Raw genomic sequence first — 22100 nt, 5'->3', positions numbered from 1 at the left:
TTAGAACATAACTAATTTAATATAAACACTGTTATTCAAATAACCCAAAATCCAACCATCGTCGACTAGTTATTGACTTATTGTTTCTAAAATCTAGTTTCGTATTGACTTAAAATCATCCAAATTAAATGATAGCTGGACTTTGGACTTTGCAACTTAGGCCTCTTTTGTTTGTGTTATTTCAATAACCTAAATTCAAAAAAACTTTTCAATCTCTTATTTTTTTATCAAATCATTTAATTTATTAATTAAAATACTTAAATTCCTTATATTTTAAGTTATTATTTTTTCATTATATATTAATACCCTTTGAGTCTTTTTATCAAAAAAAAATATCATCACCTCTTTAAAATTACCACTAATCATTATTTTTCTATCTAGTAATGATATAAAAATCGAAAAAAAATTACGGTTAAAATGTGATAAATTTTTTAATTTACTCTCACATATATATTCAAATTAACCACAACTCTCGATTCGACAATCCGGACTTTAAAAATTAAGCATTATATATATAGATAATCCAGATTTTTTTTAAAAATGTCATATCGTCCTTACTTATGCTATAAAATCATACCAAAATTAACTTTTCCAAACACATAAAATAAGATTTTATAGTGTTATATGGCCTAGGCGCCACTAAATATTTACCGGCACTTAAATAGCGGCAGTAAAAGTGGATTCAGCCAGAATTTTCCAAACGCATATATTTTTGCGTGCCGACATATAAAATGCGCGTATTAATAGCTTACCGACAAATATATTTGTGCATTTACTGACATATTATCTAATGTACATAAATTAATTATTTAAAATAAAATTTATAAATTTAAATTATTAAAATATTATTTTAATTGATTGAATCTACTAGAAATATAGACGTAAGATCTTTAATTTTTGAAAAAAGTCTAAGAAAAAGATGATATAAACCACCAATCATCTAGTGATTTGACAAACACGCATGCATTCAGCTACGAAAATATTTCATGTGAATTTATAGATTTCACCATTAACATTAGAGGTATAGTTTTCTTACAGTTAAGAGGAACAATTATGAATCTAAGGAATAAACACATTCAATATGCATTTAACATTGTTAATCAATTCATTTTTAATTTTTGGGGTTAAACAAAAATGGAATAAGATAAATAAATTTGAATTATAATTCTACTTTCCTACACATACAATATATATACTGTAGTCTTAGTATTTAAGGAAACATATTTAATTAAAAACATTTACCTTCTCATCAAATATTTTACAAAAACAATCAAGCTCCATAATTTATTTTGAAAGGGCTATATTGCTAAAATTGTCATTCACCTAAAAAAATGGTGTTCAATTTTGTAAGTATCATCAAATACAATAAAACCTGATGCAATAACAATAATTTACACAAAATATTATTCATATGATATATACAATGAAATAAAGAAAATATATTATAAAATGTGAAACACACTGACTTTTTATATGTTGATAATTTGTATTTATATCTTAAAGTAGAACCAAGTTTATTATTCATTATGGACTTACATTATATTCATGTTTATATATTTCTTCGTGACACTGTTGATAAATCCAATCATTCTAATTTATACATCACTATAATTGGTTTGGCAAGATATCCAATCAAACCAACCATATCTGTATGACTATTCTTCCATCATATTTTCATAATCTATTCAAACAATTCCAACTATCCTCCTTAATTTACCTATCAAATCATAAGTAGAAGACTAATATCAAACCATAAATCGTCATATAATAGAAAAAAATATTTCTTAGTTTATCTGTTCTTGCACTGACCTCACATCTTTTTAGCAATATATCTGTCATGTCATAATAGAAAAATCTTTAGAAAATTCAAGATTCTTTAATTTTATCAAACATCGATCTCTATATAGTTCATTATCCAATTTAGAATTCTCCACAAACCCATGAATCAAAACATAAAATGTCTTCAAGTCAATTCAAGGTTAACCAAAATCGTCCATTTCTCAATGACTTCAAGATTAATCAAAATTGTTTATTTTTGTGTGATCATTTCTCTTTTCGAATCTTTTTCGTTTGATCTGAGAAGTAGTGAAGATGGGATATATTGACCAATTTTCAAATAAAGGGTCGTTGTTATCCCTTCGTCGTAGAAGACGATGCTATTCGCGGAAGCGTTGGATTTTGCTAGGACGCCCGTTGGCGTTCCATCAACATTTGGGGTCCTGTGCCTTAGGCGTTAGCCTCCCGCTCTATTAGGCTAGTTGGATACGCGCCTGGGCCGTGTGGCTTGGGCTTGATTGATTTGGGCCAAAGGTTTAGGCCTCGTTTAGCCTTTTTTTTTTATAATTTATTTTTATTTTTATATAAAATACACAAAATGAATTAATAAACATAAAATTAATTTTTATTTTTTTTTCTTTTTATTTTGTTCATTTTAGGGGTTCATTTTTATTTATTTATTATGGGACTTAAATGACTACAATACCTTCCCAAACAATTATTTAATTTCTTCTAAGTTCTAAATTTAAATTATTATGATTGTTGGATATAATATTTTTTTTCAAAATAATTATTTGTTTTATTTTTAAACTAATTTTAATTATTTTGAGGTATGAACACAACATATATATTCCCTAAATAATTATTTTTAATTTATGGTTCAAATTTTAATTTTATTATTTTGAATTTTATGAATATAACATTTCTCCAAAATAATTATCATTTTTATATTTCATTATCTTGAATTTAATGAATACAACAATTTTTTAAAATAATTATTTTTTTATCCTTATTTTAATTATTTTAGGATTATGAATACAGCATTTCCCCCCGAATGATTATTCATTTAAAATTTGTAGGTGCTATTTTGTATTAATTATTAATTAAAATTTTATTTGTAACATTTTATTGAGTTAAATAAAAATTAGTTTCTTATAGAAAAAATAATAACTATTTTAGCAATTAACATTGCTATTTAGTATATTTTAAAAGCATTAAAATGTATGTATTTTGGCCTAGCTAGGTTTAAGTAAAACATTAATTTCTAGTACCACACAAACTATAAATCAGCAACCAACCAACCAACCTTGAGCTTTAGTGGTTTCCATTAATGCTTGTCTGAAGCTAAAAATAGTTTGGGATGAGCCATGGCTTAGCTTTAAAACAGGAATGTTTAATTACTAATTAAGGTAAATCCCTAATTCTTAATTTGGTAAGTGCCTTGCATATTTAAAAAGGTAAATCCCCCATTACAATTCTCATCGCCCTGCTTCCTATCCTTAGGTAGGAAGATTTTCAATAAATATATTACAATAAAATAAAACCTAAAAAAAAATATATAAAATTTATCCAAAATAAAATAAATAAATATGGCTACTATCAAGTTGAACCCAACCATCATATTTGGTCTATTTCTGATCATTCTATCCGCTACTATCTCCGTCGCTGTTGCTGCTACTCAAAAAGACATTTTCTTCAAATACTACTTCATTGCCCGAATCGACGGCACCGTTCAAAAGCTTCTTCCGCCAAATCCCGTGCCGGCATCTTTGGACGCAGCAACCAACGTCCAATCCACAGACGTCGTGATTAACCAACAAACGAAGGTCTCCGCCAGGCTCTATCGGCCCATGAAAGCGGATTCCAAGACTCGTCTCCCCCTTCTCGTCTACTTCCACGCAGGCGGTTTCTCCATCAGTTCTGCCTTCGATCTTTCTGTTCACACCTACATGAACAAGCTTAGCTCCGTCGGAAACATCGTCATCCTTTCCGTCGATCACCGCCTCGCCCCCGAGACTCCCATCGCCAGCATCTACGATGACGGATTTGACGCCATGAAATGGGTGGCGGGTGCTCAAGGCGGCGACTTAGCCTGGGTGAAGGAAGTGGTGGATTCCGACAAGATCTTCGTAGGAGGACATGACTCCGGGGCAAACATCGCCCACAACGTCGGGTTGCGAGTCCAGAAGACGAAGCCGGCAGGAGTAAAGGTTGCAGGGATAATACCAATCCAAGGGTATTTCTTAACCGTGGACGCGTTGCCTTCTCTTCTCAGTCAAACCGAGGATATGAGGAACAATATAACCCAATTCTGGCCTTTTATAGTCCCCGGTAGCAGCTCCAGCGATCCCAGAGTTAACCCTTCATTGGAACCCAACTTGCAGGCCCTAAAGCCCGCCAAGGTGCTGGTTTGCGTGTCCGGGAAAGACGGCTTGAAAGATGCAAGCAAGGCGTACTACGATGCACTTCAGAAGAGCGGGGTGAATTCCGAGTACTACGAGTCCGTCGGAAAAATGCATAATTTCGACTACTTCGCAATGGACTCAGCTGAAGCAACCGCACTACAATCTAAAATTATTTCATTCATGCACTAAATTAATTAGTTAGTTACGTGCATGCATGCTCCACTAGGAAATGGTTTTATCTCTTAATTTCCTTATATATGTGTATATATCATTATATTTAAAATGAAATGATGGTTTGCTCATGATGTTCCTATTTTCTTCTTCATCTCGTTATATTTTTTATTTATTTATTTCAAATATCCATATAGTCTCTAATAAATTCATACTAGGGTTCGAATCCCTTAAAAAAAAGTATTATATGTGAGTGCGTGATAATTGATAGTTGGAAGAAATGTTGACTTGAGTAATACAAACAATATTAATTAGTAATAAAACAACATATCACATATAAGATAAGAACCAAAAGCTCAATGAGACCGAGAAGCGCGCGGTCCAAAAAAAGGAGATGACCCGGCTTACAATTCTATTAGATGGAATGAAAGAGCTCTTAGACTTGCGCCAACAGATATACCATAAAATAGAAAAGAACTTCCAGACGCCCTTCGCTTTCCCCCATTGGCCGGCTTTTGCCGCCTTCCTTAACAAGCCCTCGAGTCTCCTTTGCGCCTTAGGGTTGACCCCGAAGGCCGAATTCTATGGTTTCGAAGGCTATAATAATAATTGGTCTATGAGACACTTTTTTAAGTATTGCAAGAGCACGTTGGATACGCCTCATTATATAATTTTTCATACACTCATATTTAGAATCAATCTTTCCCGGGCTTCTTTTGTCAACTCTCCTTCCCTGTCATTTTTTTCTCTTAGTCGTTTCAAGTGGTACATTCTTTCAAATAATTAAGGGTTCTTCCATGGAGGATAATTTAGGGCTTAGGATCATTCCCAAGAATATTTAAAAATGCACCCTCGAATTGGTTATTAAATAATTAAAATTATTTTAAATATAAAAATTAAAATCAATTGGTTAGTTGATTTTTTAAATATTTTTATTTTTCAAATAAGTATATAATAATAAGTAATATTAGACCCAGTAAATAATTTATTATAATTATTCAAAATCTAACTTATAAAATATATATACATATTATAAAATTATTTCAACAATCATAAGTGGTGTAACGGTTAAAGTGTTAACATTTCATACTAAAAATTAGGGCTTCGAATTCCTCTAAAAGAAATAATTATATGTGAGTGTGCGAACATTGGTAGATAAAGCGAAAGCGAGAATGTTGGCTTGAGAAAACTAAAGGGTTTGTCCATAGAGGAATGTCGGCTTAAGTAACGCAAACATTGGTTGAGGAAATGTTAGCTTTAGTATCGCAAACATTGACGAGAAAACCTAAGGGTTTGTCCATGGAGGGAATGTCGGCTTGAGTTACACAAACATTGGTGATAAAAACCTAAGGGTTTTTGTCTAAAGGTGTAATCGAATGTTTAAGAATGCACCCTCAAATTTGGTTATTAAATAATCAAAATCATTATAAATATAAAAAACTAAAATGAATTAATTAGTTGATTTTTTTCATATTTTATTTTTTCAAATAAGTATATAAAAATAATATTAGACCTAGTAGATAATTTATATAATTATTCAAAATCTAACTTACAATATATATACAAAAAATTATAAAATTATTTCAACAATCATAAGTGATTTAGCAGTTAAAATGTTAATATTTCATACTAAAGACCAGGGTTCGAATTGGAAGCGAAAATGTTGGCTTGAGAAATCTTAAGGGTTTGTCCATGGAGGGGATGTCAGTTTGATTAATACAAACATTGGTGATAAAAAACCTAAAAATTTATTTCTAAATGTGTAATTGAATGTTTAAGAATGCACCCTCGAATTTGGTTATTAAATAATTAAAATAATTATAAATATAAAAACTTAAATGAATTGGTTAGATGATTTTTTTAATATTCTTATTTTTTTTAAAATAAGTATATAATAATAAGTAATATTAGACCCAATATAATTTTATATTTGATTGATAATTTGATCAAAAATTCAACATTTGAAGATTTATATTATCGAAACTACTTTTATTTCCACTAATTAATATTTTCAATTTATATGATTTTGGGTAGGCTTAAAAAAATAACAAAATAGTTTTAAATAAAACGAGTGGAGGGTTAATGAAGAAAGGAAAAAAAACATATTCAATATTATGGGAATCAAGGAAGGTAAAACCTTGGAGTACCCATGTCATCCAAACAACTCCGATATAATCACTTCAGACAACTAGTAGAAAATGTTAGAAATTTTGTCTTGGGTTGGGCTACGAAAAAACTGTTTTATGTAGATATAATCAAGATCGTTAAAAGAGTCGTCTTTGGAATTATTGGCTATTGAGCACAACAAATAGTCATCCCAAAGAAAGTAATAGATAAACTCGACAGAATCATGAGAGATTATATCCGGAGAACACAAGGCAGAGGAGACAAAAAAGTCAAATGGGAGGATGTTTGCACTCCCATAGAAGAAGGCGGACTAGGAATAAAAAGTTGTGTTAAATGGATTAAAGCCCTCACCATTAGGAGTTTATGGGAGTTGGAGCAAAAAATAGACTCCTTGTGGGTTAAATGGGTGCATACAAGATTTATGAAAGAAGAGAAGAGTACTTGGACACAAAACATCAATGAAAGAATGACATGATCATTGAAGAAGATCTTAAAAACAAGAAAAGATGCATTTCAAATGATGAAAACCACAATTGGAAATTGAAGAGGTGTACTATTATAGCATGATCATTGGCTGGATAATACTCCCATTATATTCAAAGAAGAAATGCAAGGAAACAGAGTTAGAAGAGTATACATCAAGTACTCATTTAGAGACGTCTATGAAGGTAAATGTGATTCACTTTTGAGGCGTATTTCAAAAAGTGATAGAATCCTAAACAAAATGAGGCAGAAACAACTCAATGAAAGAAATGATGAAATATGCTGGAAAACAGAAAATAATGAGAAATTCATTACAAGAAAGGAATAAGAAATGGTTAGAACAAGAGAATAGAAGGTAGATTGACATAATGTGGTATGGTCTCCAAAGATTATTCATCGTCACCAATTTATTCTCTGGCTGGTATACAAAAAAATGTTGACAACAAAAGACAGAATTCGAAAATACATAAACTTTCCTGATATTAACCGTGTCCTATGTTCGAGAGTTGAGGAAAATATAAACCATTTATTTGGGGAATGCTCTTTTGTAATACAAATCTGGAGGAGGTATGCTGCAAACATGAACATCATCAACTTTCCAGGAATATGGGAAGAAATGCAAGAGTGGATGAAGAATAAAGCAAAAGGAAGATCCTTCTATGTAAGTATGTTGAAATGCTACTTTGGAGCAGTAATCTACAATATCTAGAAAGACATAAATTCAAGAACACAGTGGAAAAAGTAGAACCGCTGAAGATATTTGGGGAGATATAACTTCAGATGAATATGCACTAATTCAATTCTAGAGAGAAATCGAAAGGAATGAAGAGAATAGAAAGCTCTGTCGGATATGTGATATTTCGTTTGAGAAAGTCACAAGTAGAATAAAAGTAAAAAGACTATAGGCGCTAATTGATTGTTGTTGTTGTTTGTAATTCAATTATTGTTTCATTGTCAAATCTAGAAATTGTCTAGATCTGATCTTAAACTTTTGTATTTTTTGTTTTCCTCTTTTGGTTTTTTAATGAAATGACACTAAGCTGTTTTCCTCTTCAAAAAAATAAAAAAATAAAACGATTGGATAAATGTAAGTTTTTTGTCATATTTTTTTTAATAATTAGATTAAAAAAATATTAAATTAAATTATAAAGTCACATTTTTAATGTAATTTTTTTTCTTAATCTTTTATGTCATTACACGTGCAAATACAGGACTACATGTTAGTTGTTTTAATAGTATGAAAATATGAGAGAAGAATAATCATACATAAGACTTTTGGTTGAAAATCATGGCCAAACCAATTATAGTGATGCATTAATTAGATTGTTTGATTTTATCATGGGTTCCTAAAGAAATATTCAAACATGAATATAATGTAAGTTTATAATGAATAATAAACTAGGTTCTGCTTACGATATAAAGACAAATTATCAACATTTTAAATTCAAAATAATAAAAATTCATCGTGTTTCATATTTTAATAGTTTTTTAATTTTATATTATTATAAATATCACGACCAATCAAATATTATAAATATTTTACAAAAAAATTTGAGCATCAATTTCTTATTTGAGTGTCTTTTTTTTTGTGTCTTCTAAAAATAAATTAAGGAGAATAAAATATTTGATGAGATGGTTAAATTTGTTTATTTATGTGTATAATTGGAACTACAATTGGATTTGGGATCTTATGATCTCAATTTATCGTGCTCATTTGTTCCCTCTCACAAGAGGAGGGAGAATATCATAAATAAATAAAATAACCATAAACTTTTCTTTTAATTTATTATATTGCCCCTCCCCTTGTGAGAAGGAACATGGGAGCACGGTAAATTGGGAGCAGAAGATCCTGCTCCTTAGAGGTTAAATTACAATTCAGATTTATTTATCCTATTCCATATTTTTAAAACCCAAAAAATAAGAAATGAAATGAAATGAAGAATGATCAATATATATTGGATTTTTCTTTTCTAAAACTCTATGTATATTAAAAATGAATTTTTTTTTAATGGTTTAAGCACAGCCAATAAACATGACATGGAAAGAAAAAAAAAAGAAAAAAAAAGTAAAAACAATATTAAATAAGTTATCGAGCTCGTAAATATTCGAGAAGAACAATTAACTTCCCCGATAATCTCTACTAGCTTCCTAAACGGATATTATAAATCGACGTTATAAAAGCATTATTATGAATGATAGTTCACAAAAATATAATTAGGATGATAACCCAAATATGCATGTTTGTCATATCAACCGCATCAATTCAAACTTCCCAGTAACTTTCCAAAACCTCGGGCATCACCAAATGAATCTCAATAATACTCCACAAATGACTTCAAATACTAATCATCATTCGACAATAAAAAAGTAAGTTAGTTGTCGTGACACATACGACTAGCCATAATACAACATTTTTTTCATGCACATATTATCCGTAAGAATTCCACCGTGAGTAACGCTTCATCTAAGAACAAGATTTTAGATGTGATCTTTGACTCTCAAAGTTTTTCCCAACAAAATTATAGAAATCGTCTTAGAGAACAACATGTAACAATGCCCCACGTGAAAACTATCTATATCTTGCCAACGCATAACATCTTCTTCAGATGGGGACACTTGATTGCGTCCTACCAAAAGTAAAACTCTATTATGGACGAATTCTCCATAATGTTTAATCTTCTTCTATATCTAATTCAATTAACGAAATCACTAGATAGAGGATCAAACATGTCCTTAACTGTTGTATTTTCACATATAGCAATTAAAACAAACTCAATATACGTCATGTTAGGATTTGTATCTCCCAAATCCGACATGCTTGAAAATAATCTGTAAAAACACAAGAAAGAAGAACACAAGAACACACAAATTTATAGTGGTTCACTCAAATTGAGCTACATCCACTTCAGCCACCACCAGATTTACTATGAAGAAGAAGACATACAAAGTTTTTGCCTCACACTTTATCTCTCTAGAATTCAGTCTTAACAATGTAAACTCTTAATAATCACATATTTATAGGGTAAACATTCAGGTAATAAACCTAAATAACTTTGGTCAGGCCCAAGCCCAAAACCAAAAATATAAACCCAATAAACTCTAATTAACAATGTAGAGTTTATTATAAGTGTATGTTCCATAATTCAACACGTCATAGTTAGACTTTTGACACTACGCCAAATGTCATCCCAAAAACTAATCAAAGAACCATTCCCCACAATGAATCTAAACTACTCAGGAAAACTTTTCTACATAAAATAATTTTCCCTCAAAATGCTACACCCCGCTGGATAATTAGACATTTTAGTAAATCAACTAAACCAATCATGATCATAATTACATCTGACTATCAATGCCCAAAAACTATTCGGCTCTGTTACAAATATATAATTTTGATAAAAGGGCCTTATAAAAAGAAATAAGATCTCGAATATCTAGAACTCCTTAATATTTATAATATTTACCTTATCTCAACTAATTAAATGACAAAACGATGAGTTATAAGATCTTTATATATATTATTCTCTCCATTTTCACCGTCACTTAGGGAAAATGAATAACAATATTTCATTTTATTGATAATCGGGTCTCAAAAGACCTTGGATCGTAATTTAACACCCAATGACATACAAATATATGTTGACGGAAGACATCAATTCTGAATCTCAACACATTTGCCAACATAATCCTTATTTTATTCAAAACAGAATATGTGAAAAAATATATGACTTATTAAAATTAACTCGAAAACCGGAACATTCACCGAATAACCATAAAAAACCTCGAAAGATGTGTGTTTGGTTTTCATCAAAAGTACTTTAGAATTTATGCCTACTTACATGGTGTCTCTATTTCTTATACCTAAAAGTGTGACTATGAAGATGAAAAAAATTATTTGTAAATTTCTTTGAGGGTCCTCTAAGTCATCCTTTCGTAATTTGGTAAGTTGTGATAAAGTGAAAAATTTAAGGACCAATGGGGCTTGGGTATACAAGATTTGACTTCATTTAACACAACTCTTTTATCGAAATGGTGTAGTAGATACTCCTCAGATTCGACCTCTTTGTGGACTATTATGATCAGATTCAAGTATGGGCAAGATTGGTCTAGATAGTTCACCAAAACTTTTAATCGGGCAGTAGGATGCAATATTTAGAATGGAATCTCATTCATGTGGAATTCTTTTCGTGGACAATGTAGATTTTAGTTGGCGATGGCTATTCGATTAAAATTTGGGATGACATATGGTGTAGTATCAGAAGGTTTTCATCATCGTACCTAACCCTTGCTTCGATTGGTAAATGTAGAGATGCTGCAGTCAAAGACATGTTTTACGCAAATTCTAATGATTTTTCAATGAGAATCAGGTATAGAAGAAGACTAAATGTTGAAGAGTTAACTTCACATGTTAGAGTGTTGAACTTGGTGGGGCGTAAAGAGGTGAATCCTTCTTCGTATGATATTTTACGTTGGCAATATATTGATAATTTTAAGGTTAGTCATTGATACTTTTTAATAATGTAGAATACTTATTACGTTCTCATATAGGAAAAGTTGTGGGAATCTAAGTTCCCATAAAAAATCTCGTGTTTTGTATAGAGGGATTTTGACAGATGATAAATGCATGAAAAAGGGTGTACTCTAGCAAGTCGTTGTAGAATGTGTTATAAAGAAGTGGAGTTGACGTTTCACTTGCTCTTACACTGTGATGGAGTGATTGCGATTTGAAGTTTGTTATGGAACATGACTGGTATTTAGTGGGTTATGCCGGAATCCATCATTAGTTGTTGGAAAGTGTGGATAGAGACGGGAGTTCAGTTAGTTTGAGTCGTTGACCCCTATTCCGTTTATCTTCTAGTGGACCATTTGCATGGCTTGAAAAAAACAGTAGAACGTTTGATGATCATTATCGGTCAATACGTTCAATTCATATTTTTATTATTATACAATCGGGGAGGTTTCATTAAGTAAACAGTTGAGGCAGTTGATGAACTCATTGATCTTTTTGAAAATCTTCGTACTCGTTATAATTTGATCATTGGTGAACTATTTTGTGTTGTGTTTTTTTAAATGTTTTTCTTTTAATTTTGTAAAGCTTTTGTCATTGAGTTTTGACGAATCTCATTTATATAAATGAGATTTAGGCCAAAGGTTTAGGCCTCGTTTAGCCTTTTTTTTTTTTATAATTTATTTTTATTTTTATATAAAATACACAAAATGAATTAATAAACATAAAATTAATTTTTATTTTTTTTTCTTTTTATTTTGTTCATTTTAGGGGTTCATTTTTATTTATTTATTATGGGACTTAAATGACTACAATACCTTCCCAAACAATTATTTAATTTCTTCTAAGTTCTAAATTTAAATTATTATGATTGTTGGATATAATATTTTTTTTCAAAATAATTATTTGTTTTATTTTTAAACTAATTTTAATTATTTTGAGGTATGAACACAACATATATATTCCCTAAATAATTATTTTTAATTTATGGTTCAAATTTTAATTTTATTATTTTGAATATATGAATATAACATTTCTCCAAAATAATTATCATTTTTATATTTCATTATCTTGAATTTAATGAATACAACAATTTTTTAAAATAATTATTTTTTTATCCTTATTTTAATTATTTTAGGATTATGAATACAGCATTTCCCCCCGAATGATTATTCATTTAAAATTTGTAGGTGCTATTTTGTATTAATTATTAATTAAAATTTTATTTGTAACATTTTATTGAGTTAAATAAAAATTAGTTTCTTATAGAAAAAATAATAACTATTTTAGCAATTAACATTGCTATTTAGTATATTTTAAAAGCATTAAAATGTATGTATTTTGGCCTAGCTAGGTTTAAGTAAAACATTAATTTCTAGTACCACACAAACTATAAATCAGCAACCAACCAACCAACCTTGAGCTTTAGTGGTTTCCATTAATGCTTGTCTGAAGCTAAAAATAGTTTGGGATGAGCCATGGCTTAGCTTTAAAACAGGAATGTTTAATTACTAATTAAGGTAAATCCCTAATTCTTAATTTGGTAAGTGCCTTGCATATTTAAAAAGGTAAATCCCCCATTACAATTCTCATCGCCCTGCTTCCTATCCTTAGGTAGGAAGATTTTCAATAAATATATTACAATAAAATAAAACCTAAAAAAAAATATATAAAATTTATCCAAAATAAAATAAATAAATATGGCTACTATCAAGTTGAACCCAACCATCATATTTGGTCTATTTCTGATCATTCTATCCGCTACTATCTCCGTCGCTGTTGCTGCTACTCAAAAAGACATTTTCTTCAAATACTACTTCATTGCCCGAATCGACGGCACCGTTCAAAAGCTTCTTCCGCCAAATCCCGTGCCGGCATCTTTGGACGCAGCAACCAACGTCCAATCCACAGACGTCGTGATTAACCAACAAACGAAGGTCTCCGCCAGGCTCTATCGGCCCATGAAAGCGGATTCCAAGACTCGTCTCCCCCTTCTCGTCTACTTCCACGCAGGCGGTTTCTCCATCAGTTCTGCCTTCGATCTTTCTGTTCACACCTACATGAACAAGCTTAGCTCCGTCGGAAACATCGTCATCCTTTCCGTCGATCACCGCCTCGCCCCCGAGACTCCCATCGCCAGCATCTACGATGACGGATTTGACGCCATGAAATGGGTGGCGGGTGCTCAAGGCGGCGACTTAGCCTGGGTGAAGGAAGTGGTGGATTCCGACAAGATCTTCGTAGGAGGACATGACTCCGGGGCAAACATCGCCCACAACGTCGGGTTGCGAGTCCAGAAGACGAAGCCGGCAGGAGTAAAGGTTGCAGGGATAATACCAATCCAAGGGTATTTCTTAACCGTGGACGCGTTGCCTTCTCTTCTCAGTCAAACCGAGGATATGAGGAACAATATAACCCAATTCTGGCCTTTTATAGTCCCCGGTAGCAGCTCCAGCGATCCCAGAGTTAACCCTTCATTGGAACCCAACTTGCAGGCCCTAAAGCCCGCCAAGGTGCTGGTTTGCGTGTCCGGGAAAGACGGCTTGAAAGATGCAAGCAAGGCGTACTACGATGCACTTCAGAAGAGCGGGGTGAATTCCGAGTACTACGAGTCCGTCGGGAAAATGCATAATTTCGATTACTTCGCAATGGACTCAGCTGAAGCAACCGCACTTCAGTCTAAAATTATTTCATTCATGCACTAAATTAATTAGTTAGTTACGTGCATGCATGCTCCACTAGGAAATGGTTTTATCTCTTAATTTCCTTATATATGTGTATATATCATTATATTTAAAATGAAATGATGGTTTGCTCATGATGTTCCTATTTTCTTCTTCATCTCGTTATATTTTTTATTTATTTATTTCAAATATCCATATAGTCTCTAATAAATTCATACTAGGGTTCGAATCCCTTAAAAAAAAGTATTATATGTGAGTGCGTGATAATTGATAGTTGGAAGAAATGTTGGCTTGAGTAATACAAACAATATTAATTAGTAATAAAACAACATATCACATATAAGATAAGAACCAAAAGCTCAATGAGACCGAGAAGCGCGCGGTCCAAAAAAAGGAGATGACCCGGCTTACAATTCTATTAGATGGAATGAAAGAGCTCTTAGACTTGCGCCAACAGATATACCATAAAATAGAAGAGAACTTCCAGACGCTCTTCGCTTTCCCCCATTGGCCGGCCTTTGCCGCCTTCCTTAACAAGCCCTCGAGTCTCCTTTGCGCCTTAGGGTTGACCCCGAAGGCCGAATTCTATGGTTTCGAAGGCTATAATAATAATTGGGCCATGAGACACTTTTTTAAGTATTGCAAGAGCACGTTGGATACGCCTCATTATATAATTTTTCATATACTCATATTTAGAATCAATCTTTTCCGGGCTTCTTTCGCCAACTCTCCTTCCCTGCCTTTTTTTTCTTAGTCGTTTCAAGGTACATTCTTTCAAATAACTAAGGGTTCTTCCATGGAAGGTGATTTAGGGCTTAAGATCATTCTCAAGAATGTTTAAAATGCACCCTCGAATTGGTTATTAAATAATCAAAATCATTATAGATATAAAAACTTAAATGAATTGGTTAATTGATATTTTAAATATTTTAATTTTTCAAATAAGTATATAATAATAAGTAATATTAGACTTCAGTAAACAATTTATTATAATTATTCAAAATGTAACTTATAAAATATATATACATATTATAAAATTATTTTAACAATCATAAATGGTATAGCGGTTAAAGTGTTAACATTTTATACTAAAACCAAGGTTTCGAATCCTTCTAAAAGAAGTAATTATATGTGAGTGCACGAACATTGGTAGATGAAGCGAAAGCGAGAATGTTGGCTTGAGAAAACTTAAGGGTTTGTCCATTGAGAAAATGTCGACTTAAGTAACACAAATATTGGTGAGAAAACTTAAGGGTTTGTCCATGGAGGAAATGTTAGCTTTAGTAACACAAACATTGACGAGAAAACCTAAGGGTTCGTCCATGGAGGGAATGTCGACTTGAGTTACACAAACATTGGTGATAAAAAACCTAAGGATTTTTGTCTAAAAGTGTAATCGAATGTTTAAGAATGCACCCTCGAATTTGGTTATTAAATAATCAAAATTATTATATATATAAAAACTTAAATGAATTAATTAGTTAATTTTTTTCATATTTTATTTTTTCAAATAAGTATATAAAAATAATATTAGACTTAGTAAATAATTTATATAATTATTCAAAATCTAACCTACCATATATATATATATATATATACAAAATAATAAAATTATTTTAACAATCATAAATGGTTAAAATGTTAATATTTTATACTAAAACGTGATAAAAAAAACTAAGAATTTATGTCTAAATGTGTAATTGAAGGGTAAATGGAGGGGATGTTAGCTTGAGCAATACAAAACCTAAGGATTCATGTCTAAATGTGTAATTGAATGTTTAAGAACGCACCCTCGAATTTGGTTATTAAATAATCAAAATCATTATAAATATAAAAACTTAAATGAATTGGTTAAATGATTTTTTTAATATTTAAATGATTTTTTTAATATTCTTATTTTTTTAAATAAGTATATAATAATAAGTAATATTAGACCCCAGTAGAATTTTATATTTGACTGATTGATCCAAAATTCAATGTTTGAAGGTTTGTATTATCGAAACTATTTTTTTTTCACCTAATGAATATTTTCAATTTATATGATTTTGGGTAGGCTTAAAAAAACAACAAAATAATTTTAAATAAAACGTGTGGAGGGTTAATGAAGAAAGGAAAAAAACATATTCAATATTATGGGAATCAAAGAAAGTAAAACCTTGGAGTACCCATGTCATCCAAAACATCAATGAAAGAATGACATGATCATTGAAGAAGATCTTAAAAACAAGAAAAGATGCATTTCAAATGGTGAAAACCACAATTAGAAATTGAAGAGGTGTACTATTATAGCATGATCATTGGCTGGATAATATTCCCATTATATTCAAAGAAGAAATGCAAGGAAACAGAGTTAGAAGAGAATACATCAAGTACTCATTTAGAGACGTCTATAAAGGTAAATGTGATTCACTTTTGAGGCGTATTCTAGAAGGTGATAGAATCCTAAACCTAATGATGCAGAAGCAACTCAATGAAAGAAATGATGAAATATGTTGGAAAACAGAAAGCAATGAGAAGTTCATTATAGGAAAGGAATGTGAAATGGTTAGAACAAGATGATAGGAGGTAGATTGACATAATGTGGTATGGTCTCCAAAGATTATTCCTCGTCACTAATTTATTCTCTAGTTGGTATATAGAAAACAACTGACAACAAAAGACAAAATTCGAAAATACATAAACATTCCTGATATCAATTGTGTCCTATGTTCGGGAGTTGAGGAAATCATAAACCATTTATTTGGGGAATGCTCTTTTGTAATACAAATATGGAGGATGTATGCTGCAAACATAAATATCATCAACTTTCTAGGAATACGGGAAGAAATCCAAGAGTGCATAAAGAATAAAGCAAAAAGAAGATCCTTATATATAAGTATGTTAAAATGCTACTTTGGAGCAGTAATCTACAATATCTGAAAAGAAATAAATTCAAGAACTCATAATGGAAGAAGTAGAACCGCTGAAGATATTTAGGGAGATATAACTTTAGATGGAAATGCACTGATTCAATCCTGGAGAGAAATCGAAAGGAATGAAGAGAATAGAAAGTTCTGCCGGATATGTGATATTTCGTTTGATAAAGTCAAAAGTAAAATAAAAGTAAAAATGCTATAGGCGCTAATTGATTGTTGTTGTTGTTTGTAATTCAATTATTGTTTCATTGTCAAATCTATAAATTGTCTAGATATGATCTTAAACTTTTGTATTTTTTGTTTTTCTCTTTTGAGTTTTTTTAAATGAAATGACATTATGATGTTCCCCTTCCCCAAAAAAAAATTCGAGTGAATAAAGGTAAGTTTTGTCATATTTTTTTAATAATTAGATTAAAAAACATTAAATTAAATAATAAAATTACATTTTTAACGTAATTTTTTTTGTTGGTCTTTTATATCACTATTTGTGCAAATACAATATTACATGTTAGTTGTTTTAATAGTTTGAAAATATTAGAAGAATAATCATACATTAGGCTTTTGGTTGAAAATCATGGCCAAACCAATTATAGTGATGCATTAATTAGATTGTTTGGTTTTATCATGGGTTCGTACAGGAATATTCAAACATGAATATAATGTAAGTTTATATTGAATAATAAACTAGGTTCTCCCTAAGATATAAAGACAAATTATCAACATTTTAAATGCAAAAAATAAAATATTCATCGTGTTTCATATTTTAATAGTTTTTTTTTATTATTTTATATTATTATAAATATCATGACCAATCAATATTACAAAAATTTTACAGAAAAATTTGAGCACCAATTTCTTATGTGAGTGACTTTTTTTTGTGTCCTCTCAAAATAAATTAAGGAGTAAAATATTTGATGAGATGGTAAATGTTTTTTAAATTAAATTTGTTTCTTTAAATACTAAACTATGTTTTATGTGTATAATTGGAACTACAATTGGATTTGGGATCCTTTTTTCTCAATTTACCGTGCTCCCATGATTCCTCTCACAAGGGGAAGGGCAATATCGTAAATATAAAATATAATAAAAAACTTTTTTTTAAATTTACTATATTGCCCCTCTCCTTGTGAGAGGGAACATGGGAAACACATTAAATTGGGAGTAAAGGATTCTTCTCCTTAGAGGTGGAATTATAATTCAGATTTATTTATCCTATTCCATATTTTTAAAACCCAAAAAATAAGAAATGAAATGAAATGAAAATGGTCAATATATTTTGAATTTTTCTTTTCTAAAAGTCCATGTATATTAAAAATGAAAAAAAAATTGTTTAAGCACAGCCAAAAAACATGACATACAAAAAACGATAGTCAATAAGTTATCGAGCTCGTAAATATTCGAGAAGAACAATTAACTTCCCGACAATCTCTACTAGCTTCCTGAACGAATATTAGAAATCATTGTTATAAAAGCATTATTATGAATATAATAATGATACACATCGAACGACTACGATAATTAAAACTTTGACGATTTCTCTCCAACCAGATAGTCCACCAAAATATAATTGAAAGGGTAACCCAAATATGCAGGTTTGTCATATCAGCCACATCAATTCAAACTTCTCAATAACTTTCCAAAACTCGGACATCACCCAATGAATCCCAATAATACTCCACAAAAGTCTTTAAATACTAGTCATCCTTCGACAATGAAAAAGTAAGTTAGTTGCCGTGACACATACGAATAGCCATAATACAATATTTTTTTCATGCACATATTATCCGTAAGAATTCCACCGTGAGTAACGCTTCATCTAAAAAACAAGATTTTAGATGTGATCTTTGAGTCTCAAATTTTTTCCTAACAAAATTATAGAAATCGTCTTAGAGAACAACTTGTAACAATGCCCCACGTAAAAACTATCCATATCTTGTCAACGCATAATGTCTTGTTCAGATGGGGACACTTGCTTGCGTCCTACTAAAAATAAAACTCTATTATGGACGAATTATCCATAATGTTTAATCCTCTTCTATATCTAATTTGGCTAACGAAATCACTAGATAGAGGATCAAACATGTCATTAACTGTGGTATTTCCACATATAGCAATTAAAACAAACTCAATATACGTCGTAACTAGACTTTTGACACTAAGCCAAATGTCATCCCAAAAACTAATCGAAGAACCATTTCCCACAATGAATCTATACTACTCTGGAAAACTTTTCTACATAAAATAAATTTCCCTCTAAATGCTACACCATGCTGGATAATTAGACATTTTGGTAAATCAATTAGACCAATCATGACCATACTTACATCTGATTATCAATGCCCAAAGACTATTCGGCTCTATTACAAATCTACAATTTTGATAGAAGGGCCTTATAAAAAGAAATAAGATCTCGAATATCTAGACCTCCTTAATATTTAAAATATTTACCTTATCTCAACTAATTAAATGACAAAACGATGAGTTAGAAGATCTTGGGGAAAATGAATAACTACATGATATATGTGGGCATATATGGCAACACACCTTTTCAATATTATTTATTTTTCCATCTAGACAATTTACATTTCATTTTAGTGATAATCGGGTCTCAAAAGACCTTGGATCGTAATTTAGCACCTAATGACATACAAATATGTGTTGATGGAAGACATCAATTTTGAACCTCAACACATTTTCCAACATAATTCTACTTTTATTCAAAACAGAATATGTGAAAAAAATATATGACTTATTAAAATTAACTCGAAGACCGGAACATTCACCGAATAACCATAAAAAACCTCGAAAGATGTGTGTTTGGTTTTCATCAAAAGTACTTTAGAATTTATGCCTACTTATACGGTGTCTCTATTTCTTATACCTAAAAGTGTGACTATGAAGATGGAAAAAATTATTTGTAAATTTCTTTGGGGGTCCTCTAAGTCATCCTTTCATCATTTGGTAAATTGTGATAAAGTGAAAAAATTTAAGGACCAATGGGGCCTGGGTATACAAGATTTGACTTCGTTTAACGCAGCTCTTTTATCGAAATAGTGTAGTAGATACTCCTCGGATTCTACCTCTTTGTGGACTATTATGATCAAATTCAAGTATGGGCAAGATTGGTCTGGCTGGTTACTAAAACTTTTAATCGGGCAGTAGGATGCAATATTTAGAATGTCATCTCATTCACGTGGAATTCTTTTCGTGGATAATATACATTTTAGTTGGTGATGACTATTTGATTAGAATTTGGGATGACGTACTCATGGGCTAGGGTGGGCTCCAGCCCCACCTAAATTAAAATGATCCTTAGATTATGGTGAGTTCCACCCTAATTAAATTTAAAAAAAAATAGGACAAAGTGAATAAACGTCTCTCTTCCTTTTTAAAGAATGATCAAACTTCTTTCGTCCTATATAATATAATAATATATTATATTGATATATAATTATATTATATAATATAATATATTATATAATATATTATATAATATATTATATTATAGTCTCCTTATAAAGATGCACACAATTATTTTCTTTCTCTTAAACGTTTAACACATCCATCAAATCTTTCGAGCACATATGATCGATGATCGTTACCGGAGGAAGTGGAAGTTGAACTAATGTTACACATTGTAAGATCGGCTTAACTCTCCTCCTCCATTACAAGTTTCATTCTCTTAATCTCTTTTATCTGTAATATGTTCTGTTATATCTGTTATATTTCAAATTCTGATCAACAATTAATCGCAAACTGATCGAAGTATATGTAATCAGTTCTATTATATGACATTGAGATACCTCAGATGGAAGCTCGTTACAAATTTAGTAGAAGTCGTTCTTGTCAACAAAAGGATTCGATTACAATTAAGCACCACTATCAATTTGATGTATTTGTTGCTGCAATAGATTTTCAAATTGAAGAGCTCAATAGTAGATTCAAGGACGAGGCAGTCGAACTTCTTAAGCTTAGTGGTTCTTTGGAACCTAAAGACAACTTTAAACTTCTTAATGTTGATCACATCAATCAACTTGCTGAGAAATTCTATCATCTAAATTTTGATGCACAAGATTTGCACCACTTGAGAACACAATTGGCTCACTATGAGCTTGACATGCCCGTCAATGAAATATTTCAGAATTTATCGACTATTTCTGAATTATGTCGAAGATTAGTTGAGACAAATAAGTCAAAAACCTACAATTTGATTGATAGGTAATTTAATCATTTGTTATAATTTATGAAATATAGCTATATTGTTTACTTATACTAATATATTTATTTAATTGGCAGGTTGATTCGTCTTGTTTTAACTCTTCCCGTTTCTACAGCAACAACGGAACGAGCAATTTCAGCTATGAAGCTCGTGAAAACAACTCTTCGTAATAAGATGGAAGAAGAGTTTTTAACAGATTCTATGATCGTCTATATTGAACGAGAGCTATTTGAAAAAATTGATAATGATACAATAATTAAAGAATTTTATTCTAAGAAGAATAGAAGGGCACAACTTCAATAATGTGTATGCTAAATGTTTTGAATGTACTGTTTTGTTTCATAATTTCATAAATTAAATGTTCATACATATTTTATTGTATATGTTTGAATTTATTAATTTATTGTATCAATTACATGGAAAAAAACGAAGCATAGAAAGTTAAATCTGATGTGCAAGTTGGAGTCAGCCCTAGGTAATTTTTCATCCTGGCTCCGCCCCTGAGTGTAGTGTCAGAAGTCTTTCATCATTGTACCTAGCCCTTGCTTCAATTGTTAAATGTAGAGATGCTGCAGTAAAAGACATGTTTTACCCAAGTTCTAATGATTTTGCAATGAGAATCATGTATAGAAGAAGACTAAATGTTGAAGAGTCAACTTCACATGATAGAGTGTTGAACTTGGTGGGGGGGGGGGGGGGCGTAAAGAGGTGAATCCTTCTTCGTGTGATATTTTGTGTTGGCAATATATTGATAATTTTAAGGTTAGTCATTGTTACTTTTTAATTATGTAGAATACTTATTACGTTCTCATA

The 22100-nt window shown here is 30.8% G+C and overlaps 2 protein-coding genes across 2 annotated transcripts; both read left to right on the top strand.

Moving 5' to 3' along the window:
• The first annotated feature begins 3365 nt into the window (after positions 1-3365).
• On the top strand, positions 3366-4370 carry LOC124910170 (2-hydroxyisoflavanone dehydratase-like). Its single transcript, XM_047450785.1, has one exon. The coding sequence runs from the start codon at positions 3366-3368 to the stop codon at positions 4368-4370; it is 1005 nt and encodes a 334-aa protein (XP_047306741.1).
• Positions 4371-13169: 8799 nt separating this feature from the next.
• Positions 13170-14174, top strand: LOC124910169 (2-hydroxyisoflavanone dehydratase-like). Its single transcript, XM_047450784.1, has one exon. It carries the CDS (start codon positions 13170-13172, stop codon positions 14172-14174), a length of 1005 nt encoding a protein of 334 aa, XP_047306740.1.
• Positions 14175-22100: the final 7926 nt, after the last annotated feature.

Source organism: Impatiens glandulifera, chromosome 7, assembly GCF_907164915.1.
Source record: "Impatiens glandulifera chromosome 7, dImpGla2.1, whole genome shotgun sequence".
Lineage (NCBI taxonomy): Eukaryota > Viridiplantae > Streptophyta > Magnoliopsida > Ericales > Balsaminaceae > Impatiens > Impatiens glandulifera.
The sequence above is the reverse complement of the archived record's forward strand: the minus strand, read 5'-3'. Positions and strand labels throughout refer to the sequence as shown.